We start from the raw sequence: 12,239 nt of genomic DNA, 5'->3' as shown, positions 1-12,239 counted from the left end.
TCCTGGACCCGAGAAGCCAAGTGTTCCCCAGCATACACTTTCTGGACGTAGAGTCCGATTCCCTCGGTACCTTTAATTTCGTTTACACGGGAGAGGAGTGTTGGGGCACTCTAGGGGACCTTGTGTTTATACTTTGCCGTATCTCCAACTGCAATCGCAAAGGAGATTGGGCGGGGGAAACACTGCCACAGAAATGCCTAGGCTCTGACATTTCTAGTTTTAAAAATTACGTCCTGAACTAGAAGCTGCCGTAACACAACTGCCGTAAAGTTCTTTTTAATTTGTTTTCTTTGATCAAAAGAATATCAATAAAGCCAGGTCATCAGTTTGGCGCTTACGATTGGAAATGAATGAGGGTTGCTTATATGGCCCATTCTGCTTAGGAAAATATCATTTGTGGTCAGAAATATCTGCATTCATTAGAATCGAACCTGGCAGAGACCGATTTATGAAATAGGAACTTTGCCTGCGCTGAACTTTATAGGATCCCTATCTTAATGCACAGAATATATTTAACATTATTTAAAATAAATTTAGGATTTATGTTCGACTTAGAATGCGAGACCCTTGCATTTGTAATATACACTATGTCACAGATTAGTCCCTGAAAGCTGGGAATACTTACTTGCGGTGCTAACGTCATTAGCCCAAAATGCACTCAGAACCCACAGCAAGTAACTGTTAGGGTATTCATTGAAAACTCCTTAAACGCGCTGTAAACAAATTGTGCAAAATATAAGAATTTTCAGTTCTTTGAACTGAAAGACTTTATTTTAAAATTAAACCTCAAAACACTGATTAAAAATATATATATGTGCAGCTTGTATTTCGGTACCTTTTTCGGCAACATGTCGTTGCGGCACATACTTCGTGAATCTGTAAATGTGCTAACTGTAAATATTGAATATCGCCACACAATTTTATTAAATAATTTATGGAATTATAAACACAAATAAAAAAATTTTATAATTTCGATAGTCCGTGTGCTTTCCATATAAGAAAATTTTTTATTCATGGTTTCTTAAAAGATTTGTAAGATGTTTCAATTGTATATTCAATACAATTTCGTTTTGTTTTGAACTTTGTCCGTAAAACAAGAAGTAATTCCTTTATGTGCTTTAGTGTCAATTTGCAGTTTCATAATGTTTTGAGAAACTGTTTCGAGAATAAATTTTAACTTGTTATTAAACATTTAGTGCATGGTTTTAAAGCACTAGTGTTTTTTTTACACACGGATTTGTTCAAAGGTACGAAAAATGTAGTGTGAAAATATAAGGTATTTGTTTAGAATTCTAATTTCTTTCTCATTTTTTAAATTTATTGCGTGTCTTTAAAACTTTCAAGCTGGCTGACAACGATAAATTCGTTACTTATCCGGGGGCTTACCAGCCTTCCAGAATGGTGAGTTCGTTGTTTTATGTTAAATTCTAGCTGTGTTTTTATGCTTTCTTATAGTATTATTATTTCAGTTCTACCCCTAGTTCTTTTTAATTTTTTACTACTGTAGTGAGATAACCAGAAGCACTGCGAGTTTAAACTTCGTTGTAATTGAGTAGCTTTTTATCTGTAAATATACGTTTTGTATAATCTTTGACTTGAAAACCTTCATCTTTATTATCCATACTTTTGAGAGAAGAAGCAGAATTGTTTCGGTGGGTGATAAAAGCATTAATAAATTCATTTTTGCCTGCATTACAGGAAAGCAAGAATTTCTGTATGCATTTATGTATGGTTACTTGAAATATGTATTTTTATCACTTATTAGCCAGCATGTTTGGGCATTATGCGAGTAAAACAAGAAAGAAATTAACATTTTGCTGTTATTTGAACTGTTCTGAAAGATAATGAGATTAATTGTGTATTTAATTTTCATATAAAACTCGAAATACATGAATTAAAGGGAAAGGCAACTGGAAGCTGTAATAGAATAAAAAACAAGCCTGTTTGTATAGTGATACTGGCTGCATACTAGAGCTTGTTTTTTTTTAAGTAACGATAGATGAAGGTATGGTTATCAAAAGTGCTATTGCAGATTTTAATTCCATGTAACAGTTATAGTTGTTTTGTATATCAACATTAAATGTTAAGTCTTTTCATAAAGGTTGATGATATATGGCAAGTTAGCTAAATCTTTTATTATTTTTCTTGGACTATTGTGAAAGGCTATAGGAAAAAAAAGATTTAATATTAGCCAGTTTCATAATGTGTCAGCACTGAGATAAACTGATCACGTAAAATAAATGTAAAATAGCTTTTTCAGAATTTAATTAATAATGATTATGAAAAGCAAATTTGTGCTGCATTTTTAAGGCTAGTTATATATGCATGTTCAGCAGAGAACATTGAGTGTTAGTTTTTGATTTTCAATAAACTTACATGAATTTCAAAAGGCAATACACTCCTTTAAAGGATATAAGGGAATTTGCATGTTTTAAAATTAAATTGAAGTGGAACTTTGAATTAAGTTTTAAAGAAAAATCTCCTTATGCAATTTGAGAGAAAGTAGGAAAAATAAATAAACTGAAATAATCTTTAGTTCTTCATCAAATTGGCTATTTTTGAAGAATGACATTTTGACAAATCATAAACAGATATTTTTACATAATATTTTGTTGGTTATGTATCTCTTCATTTCATTAATCGATTGTCAAAATTAATAATTTCTGTATTCAAATCTTTGTTTTCATGCATTTATTCATATTTGCCATGCACCGTCTAATTTTCAATCCAAACACTAGATAAATATTAGCATTGTACTTTGTGATCTGTTGTAACAAACGCTTTAATTACTAGTTTATTTCCTACTGCAAGTATTATCATTTTGGTTGAGGTGACATATATTTATTTACTATAAACCTTGAATTACCTATTAGTAGTATTATACCCAAAATCCTGAAGACCCCCCCCCCTCCCAAAAAAATATTAAAAGTTGAATACGAATACCTAACGTGGTAAGTCTTCAGTATTTAGAATACTGCCGTATATAAAACTCTATATTGGTGAAATAAATTATCGTAATTTATGTTGGCTATTTATTAAGTTTATGAATATGTTGCTGTGGTTCTTACTTTTTTCTTCTTTGCAAACTTACTAGATCAATACTTATTAATTGCTTTGAAGCTCGTTGAAATGTGCGGATTAACTGGAGATCTTACATTGACTAGTAGTAATAAAATCATTTTATCTTCTGACTTTTGTATTTTAGATATTGATAGAAATAGTCAGTTTTTCTCTCTGTGCATCTATTCGTGTATTAGCTTTTTATGTTATGTCCTATTGTATTACTTAATGCATGAAAAGTATCATAATGCATTGTGTGACATAAGCATTGTTATGTGTATACAAAGTCTGAATTGAAAGTAAGGTGGTATTTGCATATATTTATTTGCAATATAGACCGGCATAGTTGCATTGAGGGACAAATTTTCAGAATTTAAGAAGAAACAGGACAGCAGAATTTAGATGTTGGAGAATTTGCTCTGGGTGATAAAATGCATAGTGCCCTTCTTATATATCTAACTAATACTAGAAATTTCAGTTGGCATCAAAATAATTTGGTTGGTTGTAATTTTTTTCAGTATTTTACCATTTGTTTTTTCAGTGTAATATTTTTAAAATAATCATTCATATTGTGTATTTTTCAGTGCTTTACTTCCAAAGTTCATTGTATGTTGTGTGTTAATTTCATTGTATAGGAATTACAACCTTTTTTACTTTTTGGTAACATTTAACAATTCTGAAGGAAGTGAACACAATCAATTTCATTATTTGAGAAATTCCGGAGACATATTGAAAAATTAACAAATACTGGAGTGAACTGAAACATTCAAGACAAGGCTGAACATGTAAAATAAAGATGCAGGAGTTGTTTAGGGGGTATCATGGGATGACTGAATTACACCATGGCAAAGAGAAAGCTGTGTTGTAATTCTGTTGGTGAACTTTTTTTTTTTTTTCTTGGTAGCATTTAGCAGTTCTGAAGAAAGTGAACGAAATCAGTTCATTATTCAGGTAATTCCAGAGAACTATTGAAAAAGTAATAAATGTGGAACAAGCTGCCGCATTTAGGACAAGACTGAACATGTGGTTAAAAGAAGATGGAGTTACCTAGGGACATCCTGGGGTGGCCAAAGTGCATGACAAAGGGGATGCTGCATTACAATTTTGATGGAGAACACTCTGGGAAATTGTTCCAAAGGTCCTGGTAGCACCTGCCTTGCTTATCGCATACTAATCACAATTGCCTGTGCTTGTAATATATATGCTTACATTATTAGTGATACTTCTTTTTCCATCTGAATAAATATTAGGAATTTTAACTAATAAGATAAATAAGAAATTAAACTAATATGTAATTATGGAAGGTGGAAGAAATGGTTGTAATAAAGAAAGATAAGAATTAACAAAAAAGTTATGCATGAAGCAAACAAAACAAGAATGAAAATGTAATCAATTGAAAAGGTTAAGGTTATATACAATTGAAACATAGAGGCAAACAATCACTGGCGAGGTATTGGTTAATATATAGGGTGTATCAGTACAGATGTGACAAATTTTCAGGAGCGATAGAGTACACCTATACGATGAGAAATCACATAGCGACGCATTGTCGAAAAGGCTTTCCTGGCATGATAATGACGACACAAATCACAAAATAGAAAGGACATGAACATGGTGAGAAAATGTGTTTATTATGCCTAGTCCAGCAGAAATTAAGAAATAGGAACAAAAACAGGCAACAATTGTCATCAAAGAAGGTGTTCGAAATTACGACCCCGGACCATCATGCAGGAACCGTATGTCATGCATCATCCATGCACTGTAGATGTGATGCCTGCATCACATTCCTTGTTCGTAGTTTTGAACACCTTCTTTGATGATGATTGCTGTCTGTTTTTGTTCTTATTTCTTAGTTTATGCTGTACTAAGCATAATAAACATGTTTCTTCACCTTGTTCATGTCCTTTCTGTCTTGTAATTTGTGTCGTCACTACCATGGCAATAAAATGTTTCTGACCATGTCATTGTTAGGTGATTTCCCATCATCTAGGTATACTCTATCTCTCCTGAAAGTTTGTCACCACTGTAGTGATACACCCTGTATAAGAACCCACAAAATAATTTTTAAAAATTCACATTTACCACTTGTTGAATTTAGAATTTTTATATAAATAAATTATAGTTATTTTAGTGCTGTGTGTATTTTTCATTAACTTTCTTACATGCATTTATATCAGTGTTTTCAGTTGAAGTATTTATAAGAATTACAGTGTTTTTTTTTTTTTTTTTTTTTTTTTTTGTACATTTTAGAACTTGTCAGATTCCCCAGATCTTGACTTTGTGTATAATGATGCTGATGATCATGTCAATGAAATGGCAGGTTAGTTCCAAAATCTCTGTTTAATTAATTTTTAATATCATAGATTTCTTATGGACCAGTAATTTGTTTCTTATTTTCTATTTCTGGTTTTGAAAGAATAGTACTCTACCATAATTACTCTCGTATATCCCCTTAGTTTTTCACCATATGATATTTCGTAAACTTCCAATTTATGGTAATAATATAAAGTCTGCAGAAATATGAAAGTATTTTAAGTACTTTGTATAAGTAAAGACAATTAATGAAATTGATAAATCTTTTAAAATACGTAATGTTTGTATGTCTGTGTGTGCTTTTTAATGTGATAAGTCATCTGTTCAGAAACAGTATATGCTATGTATTTCTGTCCCAGTTTTCATGTGGGAAACTTAGTATAAAAAAAGAAAAATTATGTGAATAAATATAGTATTTGATACTTTTTGATTATCTGCACCCTCCCATCATAAAGATTTCACTAAGCTAATACACTAAAGGCAACAACCATTTTGAAAATAGTGCTGCCTTGAGAACTGCATAAGAAAGTAGTCAATCAATAAAATTAAAATCAAGGGTACTTTTCCGTTTTGCCGGTGCAAATCTCACCAAGCAGGCTTTATTGGCGACAACCTAAAGTACACACATAAAAAAATGTTGGCAAATGTTGGTTCTGAAAATTTTTATTTTGAAGGCATAAATATTTTAATATCGTTTAAAATTTTGTGAAAAGCCAATAAATTTGTATAAAAGACATTAATTTAAGAATTAATGCTTTCATGTTTCAACATCCTGATTCGCCGTTTCATATCATGTGACCCCAAGTGATCTGATCTCACATAAACTACGCTACAAAAATCTAATTGTCTCAGTAATTATCTACATTAATTTCAAGTTAAATCTGAATTTGGAATACAAGTTTAAATGCAAGAATTATTTCAATTCGTACAAATAGCTTACTCAGAAATTATGTAAAACCGCAATGCTATTCTTCGCTAGTGCATTCTCATTAGAATTGATGAATTTAACCCTTCACTTTGCCTTTTCTATAATTTCACCTTCCGGTGCGAGGTGTGATTACCGCGAATGACCTTAGGCATAAAATTGAACTATCTGGTTAAAATTCTATGTAATTGTATGCTAGTATTGAACGAAACAATCAATATGATAAAAAGTGGCTGTGACTTGTTTTGAAAATGAGGCGTAAAAGGTTACCAGCGAGGATTTTCTGTTTGGCATCAGTTGTACCATTATTCGTGACTTTATCGCCTGTGCCGGCAAAACGGAAATGTACCAAAGCAAGAAACATCTGTAATAAAACACCTTTTGCAAGAAATGTTCTTTTTTAGGGAGGTGTTCTTTTCCTCGTGTATGAAGTGATCCATTTTCACTTTAAAAGATATCACAGAATTGCACAAATTTGGCATTACACATAGACTTAGCATTGTGCCCGGGCATTATCACTCTCACCCAAGAAAGATGATATACAGTACAAAGTCCAAAATCGGGACTTTGGCGATTCTGGATTTAGGATTTTCCGGATAATAGAACATCAGTTTAAATCTAGTAAGATGCGTGTAGAAATTATAAAATTAAAAATATGAAATCGTGATTTATGAAATAATGAAGTATTTATGATCTAAAGGGTATCAAAAGTTACAAAAAGAAATTTAATATTTATTTGGGTACAACTCTAATATACGCCCTAATTTCACCAAATGTGGGGATATGTGTTCTGCGCTGGTTTTTGGCGCGATTGCGTGTTCTACGGCAACCCTGTTGATGTTGAAAAATCTTTCGCTGGAGCTCGTTGGTTCACCTCTGTGTCTAAGAAGATGTGAGGGAAAGATAAAATGGTAGTTGTCGAATTGAAGTTCGGCAAAAAGAAATATGATTGTGGCTATCCTGTTGAGAGGTAGTGGGTATTTGGAAGTGGGGAAAGAGGGTCTGGGAGATTATTTTTAATGGCAGTGCATGATAGAAGTAGGGATTTGTGATTTTATTTATTTGTGAACCATAGTATAAATTTTCTGGATAGTGTGTCTGGCTGTCATGTAAATACGATAGTGATTACTTAAAGGCAGTATGAAATTTATATTTCTGCTATTCGAAAACGCATTAATTCATGGTAAGTGCATTTTATTTTATCCTTGTTCTTATTTTGTAGAATGCTATGTTCATTGGTTCTTTAGTATGAATTTCTGTCATTATTGTTGTTTTTTTTAAATTGTTTGAAATTTATTTTAGTTTATTTTGTTGTTTAGTGTCTAGACTGTACAATCCGTAGATGTTTTTTAAAGTTGAAACAGAACACTGTGTACATGGTATTATTTGAAATTTATTGTTGTTATGTTATTTTATTAAAGCGAGGAGTGCGTAGATCGTAGATTCCTTCCTTGCCTAAATTGTGCAATTCGTAGAATTTTTTTTAAGTTTAAACAGGATGCTGTGTACATGGTATTCTTTGAAATTTGTTGTTGTTATGTTAATTTATTAAAGCGAGGTGTGCGTAGTTTGTAGATTCGTTCGTTGCCTACATTGTGCAATTCGTAGATGTTTTTTTAAGTTAAAACATGGATTCTTGTCAAATATTTTTGGTTAGAAACTTTACGTTTTTGCTACCTAAATTTTTTGTTTTTGTTTCGGATTTTTAGCTAAATTGTGTGTTCAAAACGTAGTTTTTGCATGTGCGAAAACCACGTTTTTGGAGACATTTTAGGCTAAAAGTTCAAAATGTAGACAAAAAATTTAGATAGTAACATGGCATCGTGATTTGGCGAGAAATTTGGCGACTTGAGGGCGCACATCAGAGTAGTTCCTTTATTTGTTTACCTTACTAAACATTTCTTTCAATGTAAGTGTTTTAAGTTACTTTGTTTTTTTGTGCTAATACTTTCTCTTTAATTCTGTAGACAGAGATAATATCTTGTCTAGTTACGTTGTTGAAGTTCCTGTAACTGTTTCGAGAATTCCGACTAACTTTTCGATCAAAATTTTCTCATTTTCAGTAACTTCTCTGTCACTTTCTTAATTATCGGTAGCAGTATTTTCTGGATCTAGAACCATACTACAGATTTCTCCATTCATTAATTGATTATGATTGAGAAGCATTGTCATCACAATGAAAAACTTCTTTTATGTCATCTTCATTTATTACCGCTTCTCCCTATGTCTTTACAAAAATCCGTTAACTGGAAAATTTCACCTTTGTTTTGCGATATTCGAAAGCCTTTAAAATTAGCAGCTATCATCCTCAAATTTAGCTATCCTTGCATCATGAGCTTGGCGACTAACAACAAGTTGTTCTGTTAAATTTTATCTTGCTTCTATCATGCAGAGACAATTAAGCCTGAATTGTATTAGTTTAGTTATTTATTATACTTATCTCTATTTCTTGCACATGCTTAAGGCTTATCAGATAAATTCTCACATATAAGCCTTATTGAGGTCTGGCGCTGGATATCTTACTGCCTGATGCAATCTCTGTGGGTCCTGAATTCTGGGACTCGGCGCTGCCATATGAGCCCTGCCGCTGGTTCTGAGTTTATGCGAATAACAAATCAGTTATTCTTAATTCAAATAGCCCTAAATGTAATCTTTGGGTCTATAAGTATCATCAACAAAATCTATTTTTAGCATATGGGAAGAAATTTTGGGTAATTTTTTCCTCGTCAACATTTTGTAGTGCATTTAACTTAAATCTGTAATCATCGCCAATTGTATTGTCAACATAAAAGGTTACCATACTCTTTTATTATTCAATTACCAACATAAAAATATTGTTTAGGCATCCCTATATGAGTCATTACTCAAGTTGTTATGTTTTGATAAACATGCGATGATGAAAGGAAAGTATAATCAGTAATGATTCAACAGGTTGGCGTCAGATCAACGATGTATATATGTGGAATGTTTCAGTTTGAGATGCGTGCCAAGCAAATGCGCAGCAACGAAGCCAAATGACTGACCGGACAAATTATGTTAAAATGATTATTTCTTCAATAACAAGGTATTTTATTTAGTGTCGAAGTGAAATTAAGAATCGGGGCTCTCCAGATGTTTTATTATGCGCGGAGGGGGAAATGAAATGCGCAAGCTTAAAGCCTGCGAGAAAAATTTTATTGGTGGTTTTGAGGTCCGGATTTTAGATCATTCCATATAATGGATGTCCGGATTTTGGACTTTGTACTGTTCTAGTTTTGAGTTCCATGGTTACCATATGGATATAACATTGGAGATAAATAAATGCTAGCCACATGTTGTATTAACAAGATAATGGCTAAATTTAAACCAATTTTCGACCCACATACTAACACTTTGCCTGTCGTTTTTCACATCACATTATCATAAACTTGGATCATGTAAAAAATCATCATGGAATGTCAAATTTTGTATTCCAGCAATAGAGATGGGCAAAACGCTATACAGTACAAAGTCCGAAATCCAGACTTGTCGGAACTTCAACGATTCCTGATTTGGGATTTTTCCGGATATTAGATCATCAATTTAAATCTGGTTAGATGGCATGCAGAAATTATACAATTAAAAATATGAAATTGTAATTTATGAAATAAAGAACAAATATGATCTAAAGGGTATCAAAATTTACAAAAAAGAAGCTTAATATTCATTTGTTTATTTTATTAAACATTTCTTTCAATGTAAGTTGTTTAAGTTGCTTCATTTTTTGTGCTAATACTTTCTCTTTAATTCTATAAACAGACATAATTTCATGCTCAGTCGCAAAGTTCCACTGTTCAAGTCCTAAAATTGCTGTGTCGAGAATACCGACTAACTTGTGAATCGAAATGTTTTCGTTTTCAAGAACCTCTCGAGCCTCTCTGTCACTTTCTTCACTGTTGGTAGTGTTATTTTCTGGATCTAGAACTATACTACAGATATTGTCGTCCGTTGATTGATGATTGGAGCATTGTCATCGCTATGAAAACCTTTTGTTATATCATCTTCATTTATTACCGCTTCTTCACATTTCTTTACAAAATCCATTAACTGGAAAATTTCACCTTGAGTTTGCAATATCTGAAAACCTTCAAATTCGTGGCTATCATTTTCATCGTCCTCACCGTGAAATATGGTAGCTGGCCATAAATTATGCCAAGCATTTTTTAACGTATCTGGAGTCACATCCTTCCATGATCTTGTGATGCTTCACTCAGCAGATTTTATGCTAAAATATTAAAAAAATTCTTGAATAGTCTTGTCATTGTTCAAAAAATTTAACATGGATTTTAAAAATGCTATTTTATATTTGCATTTCAGCCCATGCACTATTCTGATATCCATAGGCTGAATGCCAGATGTACAATTTGGAGGGAAGAATAATACGGGTACATAATCTTTCACTGAAGTATGAGCCGAAAAGTTGTCTACAATCAGGACTATTTTTGAGTCATCAGGTAAACCAAATGAATTCCTAGGGTCGAGCTTCGGGTATAAAATTGTTTTCAAACCAATCGTTCATTAACGCCTTGCTCTTTTATTTGCACAATATATAACGGGGAAAATCGTTGCTCTTTTAAATGCTGGAGGTCGTGCATGTTTTCTGATTACGAAAAGTTTGCATTGTAAAAAACTTCTCATCCCTTAATTTTGGCGCTTGGTGCTTTCCCAGATTAAAAAAATGTTGTCTTCCTTAAATTCTTGCCGACATATTCCGCCGCCGCTTCTGGGTTTATGGTGAATAACTTATCAGTTATTCTTAATTAAAATAGGACTAAATGTAATCTTTGGCCTACGAATTTCATTAACAAAATCTATTTTTAGCATATGAAAAGAAATTTTTGTTGAATTTTTCCTCGTCAATATTTCTTAGAGCATTTAAAATTCTATAATCATCGCCAAGCGTAATGTTAGCATAAAAGGTTGCCATACTCTTGTTATTCAATTACTAATATAAAAAAGTTTAATCATCACTGCATGAATTATTACTGAAGCGGTCATGTATTAATAATCATGCGGTGATGAAAGCGAAATATATAATAAATAATGACTCACCACGTTGGCGTCAGGTATATAAAATAGATGAATGTTTTGGTTTGAGATGTATGCCAAGCAGACGCTCAGCTACGGAGCCAAATTATTAATCTCACAAATTCATGCTTACATGATTGTTTTTCCATAACAAGGTATTTTATTTAGTGCCTAAGTGAAATTAAGAATCGGAATTTTTAAGAGAAAATCTCCACATGTTTTATTATGGAAGAATAAAATCAAATGCGTTGTAAAGCATACAAAAAAAAAAAAAAAAAAAAAAATTTTTTTGTGGCTTTGATGATGAATGTGAAATGCTGAGGTCCGGATGTTAGATCATGCCGTATAATGGACGTCTGGATTTTGGACTCTATACTGTATTTTTAAAGAAGTGCAAAGTTTTCATTTTTTTTAGTCAGCAGACTTCACATTTCCATTACAGTTCATTACAAGGAAAAAAATGTACTTAATGCAAAAACAAATGCTAATAAATAAAATGAACATTGAATTTGGATGCATGAATATGGATTGCCATGTATGTGATGATGATGTTCTGATGTTTAGGTGAGACAGTGAATTGTCTCATGACTACTCTTGGGAGGTGCAGATAATCGGAGGAAAAAAAACAGTATTTTTATTACCTAAACTGAGGCTGGTCATTTTCATGCAGTAAAGTCAATTACAGTGTTCATTTCATAGAGAATTTTTTATCGTTTTTAAGGTAGTTAGGCAGTGAGATCCCTCTTCTTCAAGGAACAAAGTAGCCTGAAATAATAACTACATATCAAAGATGTGGTCTCAAGGGAAAATCCACATATCAGTTGCACAATGCTCTTATTACTGCATTGGATGCATTATATCTGAGAGATGCATTATGCAGACTTTTTTTTTTTAA

At 32.3% G+C, this 12,239-nt stretch overlaps 1 protein-coding gene across 2 annotated transcripts in view; it reads left to right on the top strand.

Annotated features, from left to right (window-relative positions):
- The first annotated feature begins 845 nt into the window (after positions 1–845).
- Positions 846–12,239, top strand: part of Strip (striatin interacting protein) — a 154,802-nt gene continuing 143,408 nt past the window's right edge. For both annotated transcript variants that reach the window (XM_085809746.1, XM_085809745.1), the window contains exons 1-2: positions 846–1,401; positions 5,311–5,380. In XM_085809746.1, the coding sequence (XP_085665872.1) occupies positions 1,399–1,401; positions 5,311–5,380 (73 nt within the window). In that variant the 5' untranslated portion in view covers positions 846–1,398. The remainder of the gene's footprint in view (positions 1,402–5,310; positions 5,381–12,239) is intronic.

Source organism: Stegodyphus dumicola, chromosome X2, assembly GCF_044657685.1.
Source record: "Stegodyphus dumicola isolate Sdum_Otavi_A_Nest chromosome X2, ASM4465768v1".
NCBI classification, from domain to species: Eukaryota; Metazoa; Arthropoda; class Arachnida; order Araneae; family Eresidae; genus Stegodyphus; species Stegodyphus dumicola.
The sequence above is the reverse complement of the archived record's forward strand: the minus strand, read 5'-3'. Positions and strand labels throughout refer to the sequence as shown.